At 39.8% G+C, this 14,439-nt stretch overlaps 2 protein-coding genes across 3 annotated transcripts; one reads left to right on the top strand and one right to left on the bottom strand.

Annotated features, from left to right (window-relative positions):
• Window positions 1-440: 440 nt before the first annotated feature.
• On the bottom strand, window positions 441-6,302 carry LOC144044555 (ER lumen protein-retaining receptor 2). Its single transcript, XM_077559043.1, has 5 exons — window positions 6,028-6,302; window positions 4,685-4,785; window positions 4,305-4,463; window positions 3,464-3,716; window positions 441-1,270 (listed from the first exon to the last, which is right to left on the bottom strand). The coding sequence occupies exons 1-5, from the start codon at window positions 6,116-6,118 to the stop codon at window positions 1,236-1,238; spliced, it is 639 nt and encodes a 212-aa protein (XP_077415169.1). The 5' UTR covers window positions 6,119-6,302; the 3' UTR covers window positions 441-1,235.
• A 3,164-nt stretch (window positions 6,303-9,466) lies between these two features.
• LOC144042704 (immunoglobulin superfamily member 6-like) lies at window positions 9,467-13,116 on the top strand. Of its 2 annotated transcripts, XM_077555596.1 has the most exons (7): window positions 9,467-9,583; window positions 9,658-9,769; window positions 9,887-9,984; window positions 11,318-11,418; window positions 11,500-11,547; window positions 12,387-12,497; window positions 12,576-13,116. In XM_077555596.1, the coding sequence occupies exons 1-7, from the start codon at window positions 9,529-9,531 to the stop codon at window positions 12,624-12,626; spliced, it is 576 nt and encodes a 191-aa protein (XP_077411722.1). In that variant the 5' UTR covers window positions 9,467-9,528; the 3' UTR covers window positions 12,627-13,116. The 2 variants fall into 2 exon arrangements, with proteins under 2 accessions (XP_077411722.1, XP_077411721.1); XM_077555595.1 differs by having other exon boundaries at window positions 9,658-9,984; window positions 12,576-13,105.
• Window positions 13,117-14,439: the final 1,323 nt, after the last annotated feature.

Below are 14,439 nucleotides of genomic sequence, written 5' to 3'. Positions count from 1 at the left end.
CCAAAAAGATTTGTCTTTTCACCTGTTTTTTTTTCTTTCCTAATCTAAACGATGTCTTCTTTTCTATTCCCACCCCTTTTGTAACTGTATACTTTTCCTTCCTAGCCCGGTAAATTCTTTTCACTCACCCTTCTAATTTTGGGTTTTTAGTTTTAGCAGATATTCCAATTTAAGCCCTCATAATCAGAGCCTGCTATTTACATTTATCGAAATTGGGTTTTTAAAAGGCTCAGCCAGTTTTGATGTTTTTCACAAGGATACATTTTTTTCCAAGGACTGAAATGAAAACAAATGAGTTACAAAGCTGTAACGTTACAAGCTAAATTTTTTGGGATGGAGCAAAGTTCATTTTAATAAAATTGTTCATTTACATTTTATTTTCAAGTGCTGAATGCACATTTGTATTCTTGTGACAGCAATGACTCCACTGAAACACTCAATGGCGATTCTCATAAAATCTTTAATGGAGGTGATATCATGCAAAAAAACAAACACAAAAAAACCTTAGAAAAATTAAGTAAAACCATAACAACCCTTTAGGAGCACCCTACTTATTTCTACATTGAGATTAATTATACTCAAGTGATCAAAGTGATGACACAATTTGACACTTTAAATGAAAAGAGAACGATAGCCGATATTTAGGCAATTGTTAACTGTCGTCATAAAAATATTTTAAATTTTTAATGAATTGGAAATGTGTTTTTTGTCTTTAAAATTGTTCTCAGAGAGGATACATATGAAATAATATGCATACAAAACGAGAATTAAAAAAAATAAAAAATACTGTGAAAAGTAGGACATGGCTGTCATGAGGCACTCAGATACACATTTTGTTTTTAATAAGACTGTACATTTGTGCATTAACTTATCAAGAGTCGCCCTAATTGTGACTTTGTTAAAAAAAAAAGGCAAAAATAATAAGTGTATGAAGCTCAGGTGTGTGGGAAAAAAAAGCCTTTTCTCTTACCAAGAAGACAGCAATGAAAAAGAAGTTTAAGGCAAGAATGCTGAACATAGAAATCTGATGGTGGACTTGGAATGACTTTTGTTCAGCTGCGGCGTTGGTTGCCGTGTGCCGCCGTGGACCATCCGTCGGCGATCATCCATCAACAAGACTCTCAAGTGTTTGTTTGTTTTTTTTCCCCCCCATTAGATGCGGTCAGCTCTCTGGTTCGCTGGAAGGTGACGACATTCCGGCGGCCTGATTCCGCTGTCTGGGACTCCACGTCGGCCTACGCCGGCAGGCTCAATTTCTTGCCTTTCAACACTGAAAGCAAGGCACAAAGTACTTTGGCGTTAGTGGCTATGTTACCTTGCTAGGAAATAACTCAAATAAGCATTTTGAAAAAGTTAAGATGATTAACATGTAATGTGAGGAAAATATTCAGTACCTTGACTTGTGAGTGACCCAAATTACAATTTTTTTTTGGGTCAAGTTTGGCATCGATGTCTAGTATCAGAGCTTTCTTTTTGAATAAATATGTAAGTACTGTACCAATTACAATACTTCAGTATCAGTGCATCCCTACTAATTTGTATTTTGCAACATTACAACTTCATTTCCGCAACATAACTTTATTCGCTTAATATTTCAACTTAGTTTTTGTTATATTACAACTTTACTGTAACAATATGAATGTGTTGTCTTTATTCCTGTATTAACTTTGAAAAAATGCAACTTTTATTTACTACTTTGTCCAAACAATAGGATTTATTGTTTTTAATTTTTGCAAATTAAATGCGCAACAGTATAAAACTTTTATGGAGTTAAGTAAATGTAAACTCTTTGCAAACTTATTTGCAACCTACAGTGTTGGGAAAGTTATTTTTTTTACGCAAACTACTTCAAAGTTCGGCTTTCATGGTTCATATTCCAAGAGTTTTGCCCCCTACCCCATTTTCAGTTTTAAGCATTACATTAACCTAATCACTTAATCATATTTATTTGCTCTTATGTTCACAAGTCTTGGGATTTAGTGGGCTAACCTGGGACCTTAGGGATTGTACTTTGTGAAATGCGTTAGTATATTTGGATATTGGTACCCGTGAATTTTGCGGATAGGAAAATTCTTTGAATTCTTTAAATTAAACTATAAATATAACTTAAAAGGACAAGGAGAAATTAAATTTGTAAGAGAGTAAAATAAAAATACTTTATACTAAAATGTCATCTTAAAATAAATAACAACTGTTCCTGAGCGTGTTGGCCTCTTAGGGAAGTGCCGAGCATGGCTCCAGTAAGTACACAAATCGTTTTTCAGATTGGGATTGAATGCGCCAGTGAGTAGAGTTATTTTACCTGCGTGTCCACAACATTTGTGTGTAAATATTCGTTATTTGCAGGAGATCATTCTCGAAGTCGATGCTAATTTCCCTGATAGCATTTGAATGGGATCGACCGATCACTTAGCATTTTGTATTTAAACATACGCTTGTCAAAAAATTTCAAAATATTCAAAAAGTTGAATAATTTTCATAATTCCATTCAAAAAGTCAAACTTTCATAGATCATAGATTCAAGGCCCACAATTTACGGGAAAGTGATTTTAAGTATTTATTTGTTTATTTTGGCTTCCAGCTGTTAAAACCCATGAAAACAGGATATTAAAAAATGAGAATAATGTGAAGAAATCACCATGCATACTTCCCAGTGTTTTTCATGGGGAAAAAAGATGGATGGATTGTATTTTCAAAACGATATGTCAATCTTCAATAGTTGCTTAGATTCCCTTTGCCTTAACCACTGCCTCGATGCGCTGTGGCATTGCCTGGGGGTCCTGGAAGCCCAGGCTTTATTGGTGCTTGCTGTCAGCTCTTTGTTTTTGGGTGTGGTGGCCCTCATTTTCTTCTTGTAATACAGTAACTATCAAGTGGAAAATGAGGGCCACCAGACCCAAAGAGCTTCTCCAAAACTGACCACCAAAGCTTTAATAAGTGGTGACTGTGAGCTCCCAAAGTTTAGAACAACTTTTATACAGTCTAGCTTCTGCCAAGTCTCGCTAAAACTGCTCTCATTGAATGAGAGAGATTAGTTAGCACTATCAACTGTACAGGAGATGTACTCGTGTAATATTATTGTAAATTGATTTGTGATTTTAATGACTCATTTTAGGCTGTCTTTTACATCCGCCCAAGGGAGTGCCAAAGAAAATTAGCTTGACTTGGCTAATTTGGGCGCATTTACATTGTAAAATGTTGATTAATGTGCATTGTCCCTTCCAAATAAATACATTAAAATTAAATTCTTCATGTTGTGTCAGTTTGGGGGTTCATTAAACAACTCAAAAGACGCTTAGAGACGGCAGAATTACAATTGCAATGCAGGCAACATAAGGCAACCACGCGGCACATTTTGATGACGTTATCGCTTTAGACTTAAATTTCCACAATCAAACCTTTGATCTAATACCCCGTCACTGCTGCACTTAACATTGAGGGCGCTCAGGGCGGGGAAACCAACCTTTGGTGACGTAAAGGTAGAAGAAGTCACAGTAGAGGACCGTCTGGACCACGCCGGCGACGATGGCAATCATGTCGAAGAAGCCTTCGAAGTAGAAGCGCCAGATCCAGTTGAAGAGGTAGAGCGCTCGGTACAGGCCCAGGCAGAACAAGTAGTGGGTGGTGATGGTCTCCGCCTCGCCCGTCTTGCTGATCATGAAGAGCTGGGGCAGGATGGCCACCGACTCCAGGTAGATGGAGAATGTCCACAGGATCTGAAAAGGCAGGCAGCGAAAACTATGTTGATGTGAGGTGATGAGCTTCCTCTAGTCAGGCCAATGCAGTGCTTTACCGTCATCTTGTGGAATCTACAGTCTACAATCTATAAATAAGCAGCTCAGAAATTTTCGTGTGGGGTGGGGGGTGTCACTTTCTTGCAGGGCTCTGTCCAGTATGCTTGTTTGGACATGACATAATCTACATACAAGTCATAATCCAAAGAATACCACATCACCCATCCATCCAATGTACTGCATAATCTATGTACCATATTTTGAAATCTATCTATCATCTATGGAACAGATCAAGAGCCAAAGCATACCATCATCATCTACAGTATCCAGGCCGGCTGGAATATGAAATAAAATTAACAAAAATTGAGTCCCCCACCCCCCAAACCTCCCACACACACACACACAGTCACACACACACACACACACACACACACAGTCACACACACAGTCACACACACAGTCACACACACAGTCACACACACACACACACACACACACACACACACACACACACTTTATTCGGCAGGTGGCTTGTTTAAAAAAAGGTATTCTACTTCCAACGAAACGCACCTCAAGGGGGGAAAAGTCGTGGTTGATGAGCACAGCCAGACCCCCAACGGGGACCACCAGGAACTCCACCCTGAAGCTGTCATGGTTGCCGTCGTATGTGGCCCGGAACTTGGCATAGATCAGGTAGACGGTGGCGTACGCACAGCCGATATAGATCACCTAGAGAGGTAGAAACGTAGCGTTAGCATCAGTGCACTATTCGGTGAGATTTCTGGAGACCGGTTCACCATGACGTCACGCTGACATTCAAGAGGCAAAACACAAGTTTTTGTCATTGTTTCCAGTTCACGTCAGAAGGAGTTAAACACTTTCTGCCACCCGGAAAAACCTTGACACCTATTGTTTGCAAAAATTATGACAAGGTCTATTTGTGTGCTTACCTTCATGCTCGTGTTGTAGAGTGAGATGAAGGAGGTGAGCAAGTCCAAGTAGCGTGTGGTGAACACAATCGCAAAGAGGATTTGACTCTTTCCGGAGATACCTTTGAAAACATGCAGGGAAATGTTGACTACCAAAACTAATACTGTACTTGCATAAACACAAGTTAACTGTAGGATTGGAATTTTCAAACATTCTTCAAACACTTGTCGAACAGCGCCAGCTCATTGATTAATGAATAATTAATATAAATCATAATGACCATAATTCAGAAACCCCGGCGCATCCTTCCATGGAGCATGAGTTTGGCTCTTAAATACATACACCCAATGTTTGAAGAAGGGTCGAAAATGGAGCTGGGATGTGGTTTCATGCCTAATCGTATTTGTGGTGTTGCATGTCTGTTCTATCCTGGGTCCATAGAAAGGCAACACCCATGTTAAAAGGACCTGCAAGAACCCAGGCCTATAGCCAGCTGTTGATGTTCAGGGTGACCTGAAGAGAGATGCTGACAAGACACATGCCTTGAAAAAGGCAAAGGTAATAAATAAATTGGGTTTAGTATATATTGTGTTATGAGTCTTTAAAATAAACCACTTTCGCCTATTTCCTTTTTAAAGTTGCCACTCAAATGGTAAATTAAAAAAAGGCATTAGTTCTTATTAGCTATAACCTACACACCATCTAAATTCTTAGGTCAGAAATCAGTTCTTTTTTTTTTTTAAACATGTTATCATGCAGTTTGTTGTTAGCTACTTTGAATGTTTACAATGACCGTCGTTGGTTTATTGACAACAACGTAAAATGCGAGGTGACGTGTTAGCATGTTACCTACTTCCGTAGCGCTTTCTAGAACGCCACGTCAGACGCCAGACAGAAAAAATGGAACATCGAACGTCAAACGACAAGCGTGTGTAGAGAATGAATGCGATTGGGGTTACAGCAGCTTCACCACATTAAATATTCGCAAATGCAGATCTATAACTTATGCAGTTATGCATACATTTGACTTAAAAATATATCCACACGGTAATCATGGGTTAGCAAGTTTGCTAACTCTAGCGATTCCAACGCTCGTTATTAACCAATACACCTAAAGTATATATACATTAACATCCCTAAAACAGCGACTAAAGTGAATTTCGAATTTTTATGGTGATATTATTGTTAATTTGTTATCGTCGTGCATGCTTGTGATTTTCTGCCATGAATGAATGGGGGGTCGCTAGCTTAGTTAGCAGCTAACTCAGCTAGTGAATAAAGTAGGCGGTCATTTTTTACTATAACCAAACAATATACAGAATTTTATGACATAAAAGACGGCGCTATTGTGGTCTGAACTCACCTGCGCACGACCTGCTTTTCCATATCTTCAGTAGCAGGATGATGATGGCTGCCAAGTGAGAAAGGTCTCCCGTCAGGCGGAACACGTTCATGGTGGCAAAGTACACGACTGAAACGCCAACTTCGATATACTTCCAACTCTAAAAAGTCTACGATCTCCTTTTAATGACCTCTGGTGAGATCTAATTGTCCGGTTTCACTTATCAAGCAAACGGAGCCGTGCGGTCCTCTCCGGCTTGAAAATATGGCGAGTGTGCAGGTCGACGTGGAAGGGGGAGTGAACACAACACATGGACGGATTGCGATTGGGCATGAAGTTTGATTGACAACGAAACAAGCCACTCCCAAAAAAGGGCTGCGTGCATGTCACTAGGGTGGAACCATGGACCACACTCATCAAGAAAGTAAACTACATTTTACTCACATAAACAGACAGATATAAACAGACTCATATATAGGAACCAATGAAGGAACCGAGCCCTGGTAGCCCCGTCTTTTAAACCAATGGGGGAGCCGACCCGTGGTAGCCCCGCCATTCAAACCAATGGGGGAACCGACCTCTTTTCGATTAATAATAAAATATATCCATTAATACTAGGCTACTGTACAGTGAAATATTCTGCACAGATTATTTATTACATTTAGTCAATTTAAGTCAATATGTAGTCAAATATATACAGTGGTGCCTTGAGATGCAAATGACTGACATGAGTTATTCAAGATACAATCTGTCGTTTGGCTGTGAACTCAACACAACTCTCTTCTAAACGAACAGCAGTTTGGCCTGTAGTGAAGAATTCTTCTAAAAAGAGGCTTCCAGCTGTTTAAAGCTAAACCGAATTTAAGTTGAATGACAAACTAAACATAAAACAATGAGAATTACACATTGGGTATGTAAAACAAGCACATAGCTTCTTTGCCTGTGCACTTAGCTCAATGCTAACAATTGATGCAAAATGCCATTGACGGGATAACAAATAGCATCGTGTCATGGTGTTATCACCTTTGAAGCAAGTGATATCTGAAAACAAAACATCCAATACGCTCACAGCCTAGTGATTGGCAAATGAAGCTTTTGTGAAGCACTTAACCACTTGGATGAATTGTTTTGAAAATGTATTCAGTTCATGAAGCTTAATCTGGCCAACTGGAAACACGGACGCCATGTTGTTAACCTCGGCCACAGGAGGGGGCTGTGCTCAAGCTTGTAGCCCATGAGCATGCCTATCGTTTTGCACGCAAAACACTAGATAACTTTCTTTCACAAACTACAGGTGTACAGTTTATTTTATATTTTGCCCTTGTTCAATTTTTTAGCCTTTGAGGTATTTGACAAGCCAATATTATAATGAATACTGTACACTGCATATATAATAAATTATTACACAAAATTGATTGGTTAAAAGAAAACTACCAATCTAGTAGGTTAAGCTCTTCTTGGCTTGATTAACTAATCTGTTTTTAGGGTGTGCTAGTATAATATGGTATAGTTTTTTTACTGTACATGGATTTTGATTTTCAACGTTAAGAATGCTGGAAATGTATCAGTGTGTTCATACATAACACATAATATACTCAATTAAGAGATCTGATTACATGTATTTGCTTTAGCTCTTTTCTTTGGCTCCTGACATAACAAGCAAGATACTTGATAATAAAGCCCATTTTTCATGGTACCAATGAATGAATTATATCAGGTTCTTCTGTGATTTGTTTGTCATAATGACTATATGGTCCTAAATTTGAATTTAAACGTGATTTCAGTGTAACTGACAACCAAATGTCATATTTTATTTTTATTTTTTTATCAATGGCTTTCAATTGTGCATGTACAATATTTAGAACTTTTATTTACGACACAAAATCCACAATAACTCATTTCCATATTATGGGCCCTGTTTTATCAAGAGTTAAAATCAATATTAATTTTAAGTCAATTCACTTTCTACAGGCTTATAATTAAAATCAATTATATTTTTAATTATAACTCTTGATAAAAGGTCGAAGGCTGCATTGTGCAGTCCCACCTACTTCACATAAGAACGATGTGTTATTGGCTTTCCAGCCCTCTCGTTTTACTTTAACTTCCCACAATTTCCTCCTTTGTGGGTCTCTAGGAAACCGATGCATCTTAACGCCACTGACTGGCCGTTGTGAACAACGCCATGCTGAGCAACACGGCATAATTGCAATATGTAAGTGATAAGAACAATAGAAACACTCACGGCTCTGGAAGTTCCATTACGAAATCGCAGCGGCTGGGTAACAACATGGCGTTCGTATGTCATGTGACCAGCAGTTGACCAATCACAGCGTAGTAGCTCTGAAACCGAGTTGGCCAAACAAACTCTATCAAAGGCTCTAAAGAAGCTTTAGTTGCAGGGACATCTCCTTGCGAAAAGCAAGACTGCATTATGTTTAAAACGAGCTAAATAATACAACAAGATGCATTTAAGAAATAAAGTGATGAATGTGTGTTTTGTTTTAAGTTCTGGTGAAATATGTCATTTTTTGGGTGTGCCTGTGTTACTATGGGCATTAAGTGGGAGACATTGTATTCGAATGGTTTCATAGAATGAATGGATGGATTATGGTATCCTAACCCTATATTAATAAGTATTAACAGGAGAACAAAAAAAAGTTATTTTTGGGTATCGAAACTAAGGCTACAAGAGAAATGCTGGACCGACCGAGCTAGCCAGAGACTGAGACAGCGGGTAGAACCGCTATGCCATAGAGCAGTGGCGTATCAGCACCTTCAGAACCCACACGCTAACCACTCATATTATCGACCAACTGCACCGTGAGCCAGTCAAGTTGTACGTTCGTAACGATGCAGTTGAACTTGCTTGCTGCTTCACACGTCAAATGTCAAATGATTTGAAGCACATATTGAAACTTCAGTGTCAAACTGCCACCACTACTCAAAGGCATTTTTCTTGATCCTCTGGGGGAAAACAATCAATTAGGCCACAACTTTCTGATCTTGTGAAACTCTTCTTTGTGTGTGTCTGTATTATATTGCTCCCAGGTGGGAGGGTCCAAACGGTCACAATAAATTCTGACGCACAAACTGTTTCATTCTTTGCATTCTTTTTTATTTTTTATAAAGAACAATAAATTACACACAACATCTTTCTTTGTGTTTTTTGGGGGGACAGGTTGCAACAGATGAATGGCATTTACATTTATTTCAATGGGGAATGATCATTTGTGATACATATTGTTCTATATATATTTTTCACATTACATATTAAGAAATAAAATATATTTGACTGTTTTAATTGGAGAATCTCTTCTTTATGCTTTCGAGAGCAGGTGAATGAGTTTGCACGTGAAATGTTGGCTGTTGAGTTCCAACATCATGTCGGTTATAATGTTGCAAAGGCATGCTGGAGGAAAGAGGAAGGAACCCAGCAGTGTTGAGTAAGTGGAATTTACCCATTTCCATCATCACGTGCACGCTATCATGAGATCATTAATGCACTGTTAAACCGCGGACATGGTGCCATTGTTTTGGTTTTCTCTCCTTTCTCTCACCTGGCTGCCATCAAAAGGTACACGCTTGCTAGACCTTTGCACACACACGTCTGTTTTATTTAAGAAGCTTTGTGTCAATGTATTCCATCAGGAATGGCCCGACCTCAGAGCTGCCTGTCACAACCAAGTCGCGTCATTTGGCGTGGACCGGGACAAGATGCCGTGATCCGGTGCAGCGTCCATCGCGATTGCACGGCCGAAAGGTTATTTTACAAGTGGTTCGTGTTCGAGCGCCGATCGCACGGTTCTCTTAACCTGGACCACAACCATCACAAGTACAGACTACTTGGGGCCACTTTACAAATTATGTCCCTGAACAGCAATGACAGTGGGATTTACTACTGCGCCGCCACGTCTTTCGGAAACCCGACACCCGGGGCTCAGCATGTTGGGCTGGGAACAACTCTTGTTGTAAAAGGTAAAGAACTAACAAACATGAACTCCTGAGTACTCACAGTAACCGATATCATTTAAACATTTTGTACATAACCTGACTACTTGTGCATGTTTTGGGAATGTGGGAGGAAACCGGGGTACCAGGAAAAACCCAAGCAGGCATAGGGAGGACATACAAACTCAACGCAGGACGGCTGGAGCCCAGATTTGAACTCTGGGCCTCTGAACTGTGAGACGGATGTGTTAATAATAACATATTGAAAAGGAAAAAAATGTGAAATGGATTAAAATACAATAAAACACAACCATCTAGATGTTTTCCTGTAAGCTGCCTCGACTTTTAAAAGAAAAATAGAGATGTTGCCTGGGCTAAAGCTGATTGGTTGAGATTTAGATGTCTTAAGAATCATTGTACTCCCTTATTAAAAAGGCTAAAATCTGAATACTACTTGTCGAATACTGCCAATGATCTAAATAGCCCAAAGAAAGTCTGGAGAGCAATAAAATCAGTTTATGAAAACAAACAAAGAAATGCTTTTCAGATTACAGCTGAAATTCTAAATTGCTTTAAAGAACGCTCAGTCTCATCAAGCTGCTGATTTTAAGTCGTCTACAGAGAGAGCCATGAAGCAATTAGAAACTAGCAAATCTGTGGAGTCTGAGAAGATAGATCCCCATTTTCTTAAATTATCAGTTGATTTCACTACAGAACACCTGACATGTGTGGAACTTCATACGTTTGTCCTTTCAAGTCAAGTTCATTTGAATAGCCCTTAATGACAAAAAGTCTCAAGGCCTTCACACACCCACAATTGACAAATATTAAAAACATCCCCTTATCTTAACCCCACAGGAGGGCAAGGAAAGACTTAAAAAAAAAAAAACATCTGAGGAAAAATAAGAAGCGGTCAGAAGGGGCCACAGATGTGGGAATCCCCCCTCCAGTATGACCAGGCTGCAATGGATGCGAGTTCCTTTATCAAAAAGAGGTTATTCCTCAGTTCTCGATAATTACAGGCCAATATTGAAGCTCTGCAGTTCTGAAGTTTATGACATTTTCAAAAGTGACATAGCACAATAACTGCTGCTGCTATGAAGGCGGTAATAATTACATTTTACATTACATGGGGTTCAATCCGATTCAAGGACGGTACATTTTAAAGTGGATCCATTTGAATCAATACACTCACATTTTTAAAACCAAAACTAACTGTCCAATTCAAATCGCTTTTGGATACATTCCTAAGATGTTGAAACACTGATCCATCCAGCATCGAACAGCATCTTGCCAAAGGTTGTTTTTCCCCCTTATGCAGAAGTGATAGAAAAATTAAAACGTTTCCTTATGGTTGCAGAAAAGACACAACTCATGGTGGGTCATGTTCTCTTGTGGTTAACATTCGTCGTCTTGGCCCTCTACAGCTCGGCAACAGTGACGCTAATTATTCAAAAGAAGGTAAATTATGGAAAGTATCTTTTTATGTTTTGAGAGAACAAGTGCACTTTGTAACTTCATGTTTCTGTGTGTATATTTCAGTACGGCCTCAATATATGCAACTGTAGACGAATACACAAAAACAACAAGGTCAGTTAGTTTCTATTTTTATGAGTTTGTAATTTTGGGCCTTCATGTGTGAACAATTCAGAGTAAAGGTCTAAGGAAAAACAGAACAGGAAGCAATGTTTGCGTTATGCTACCACCAGCAGTTACTCACTTCTTTTCACTAAGGCAATGTTTGCACTACGTTCGCGCCGGTCACTCCAAAAAAAAAAATGGGATGATCGTGAGACATTATGGAGGGGAAGGAGTGAGGAAACGTGACATGTGATTGCCGTGGATAACTGATAGCATTAGTAATATTACAGCGGCTACATAGTTAGCATGAATCATTTCTAATAGTGTTACTATAACACTAAATGCTATTAATTTGAAACGTGAACATTTCAAATGTACTGTACAATCAACTAAAAATCCAAAAGAAGTGATACTGTTAATCAGAAATTTTGGGGTTAGGGTTATTATCCGTAAACCAGAGGTGGGCATTCCATCAGTTTCAGCAAAAAGCCTCCAGGTGTTAGCAGCCACGGCCGATGATTGCAAAACCTGAGAACAAACAGTGAAAATCAATGGCCAAGATCTCACGTCACTGGAGCCTATCCCAGCTGGCTTCGGGCAGTAGGCGGGGTACATCCTGAACTGGTTGCCAGCCAATCGCAGTCTATTTATTAGGTGGGTAATTGGAGACAGGTGGAAGCAATCAGGAACTGGAACCGGGACTGAGCATGGCAGGAGGAAGGGCAAATGACTTGGAGGGAAAGTGGTGGTTAGTTTTTTCAAAATAAAACCAGAAATAGATGGACCAAAATAAGAGCAACACAGGCCCGCTTACTGCACCGTGACAATTCCACTTTGGTTGTTAACAGAAAAACACAAACAAAACAAGAATATTCCGCGATGTGCTGCAAGAGATGGCCCACAGATGGGACGTGAAAAGAAGCAAGCAGACGGCGAAAAGAAACCCTGCGCCTCCAGAGGTACACTTCATTGAGTCAAGTATGCAAGTTATGCACATGACCTTTTATGACACTTTTTCATGCTCATCTCTTTCACAGGTAACTGCTGCCGAGTTCAACACACCTGATGACATTTATCAAAATGTGTAAAAAGGCGCTGAATGCTGTATTGAGCTTTTAATTTTACTACGATCTCATTCAACTGGAAAGAAAAACAACATTGAATATCATATTTCTGAGACTGTGACATGTCAAAATAATTAGTGAACGTGGACACTTTCTATTGTTTGACCTTCATACACTTGCATACGGTGACTCTTCAATGGCCTGAGCTCACCCCAATGGGCTCTTTGCACAAATCCACTACTTCCTGAACTTAATACCACGCTTTCATTTCCTGTCTTTCATGATTGGACAAACTGATTCATCCAGGTGTGTCAGGTCAGGCACGCCTGGCTAACAAAACAGCATAACAAGTGTCATGTTCATCAGCCAATAATTACTGAGGACAAATGTTTATTTTCCCCATTTGCTACAAATGAGAAATTCTGCAACAATACTATATATGATTCCAATAATGGTAGATGCATACAAAGATATATACATTATATATAAATATAATACATATATATATATATATATATATATATATATATATAGTGAGGAAAATAAGTATTTCACCCCCTGGTGATTCTGACCCTTTACAAAGAAAGGAACGGTCTATAATTTTCATGGTAGGTTCATCTTAACAGTGAGAGACAGAATATTAAAAAAAATCCCAGGAAATCACATTATATTAATTTTAAACATTTATTTGTCTTTTATTGAGGAAAATAAGTATTTCACCCCCTACCAACCAGCAAGAATTCTGGCTCCCACAGACCGGTCATGTGACCAGGAGGCACACACATTAGTCCTCTTACTTAATTGGTATTCCTAATTAAGTTCCCGTTACCTGTATAAAAACACACCTGTTCACAGAATCAATCAATGCATCAGATTCCAACCTCTCCACAATGGGCAAGACCAAAGAGCTGTCTAAGGACGTCAGGGACAAGATTGTAGACCTGCACAAGGCTGGAATGGGCTACAAGACCATTAGCAAGCAGCTGGGTGAAAAGGAGTCAACTGTTGGTGCGATAGTTAGAAAATGGAAGACACACCAATTGACCATCAATCTCCCTCGGTCTGGTGCTCCACGCAAGATCTCACCTCGTGGAGTGAACCGGATCATGAGAAAGGTGAGGAAACAACCCAGAACTACACGGCAGGAGCTTGTTGATGATATCAAGGCAGCTGGGACCACAGTCACCAAGATGACCATTGGTAACACACTACGCCGTAATGGATTGAAATCCTGTAGTGCCCGCAAGGTCCCCCAGCTCAAGAAGGCACATGTACAGGCCCGTCTGAAGTTTGCCAATGAGCACCTGGATGATTCAGAGGAGGCTTGGGAGAAAGTGCTGTGGTCAGATGAGACTAAAATCGAGCTCTTTGGCATCAACTCGACTCGCCGTGTTTGGAGGGCGAAAAAAGCTGACTTTGACCCCAAGAACACCATCCCCACCGTCAAGCATGGTGGTGGAAACATTATGTTTTGGGGCTGTTTCTCTGCTAAGGGTACAGGACGACTTCACCGGATCGAGGGGAGGATGAATGGGGCCATGTGCCGGGAAATCTTGGGTGAGAACCTCCTTCCCTCAGCCAGGATATTGAAAATGGGTCGTGGATGGGTGTTTCAGCATGACAATGACCCAAAACATACAGCAAAGGTAACAAAGGAGTGGCTCAAGAAGAAGCACATTAAGGTTATGGAGTGGCCTAGTCAGTCTCCAGACCTTAATCCTATAGAGAACTTGTGGAGGGAGCTGAAGCTTCGAGTTGCCAAGCAACAGCCTCGAAATCTTCAGGATTTGGAGAGGATCTGCAAAGAGGAGTGGGCCACAATCCCTCCTGGGATCTG

This window comes from Vanacampus margaritifer, chromosome 2, assembly GCF_051991255.1.
Source record: "Vanacampus margaritifer isolate UIUO_Vmar chromosome 2, RoL_Vmar_1.0, whole genome shotgun sequence".
Lineage (NCBI taxonomy): Eukaryota > Metazoa > Chordata > Actinopteri > Syngnathiformes > Syngnathidae > Vanacampus > Vanacampus margaritifer.
Note: the sequence above shows the minus strand (reverse complement) of the source record. Positions and strands in the feature narration are given on the sequence as shown.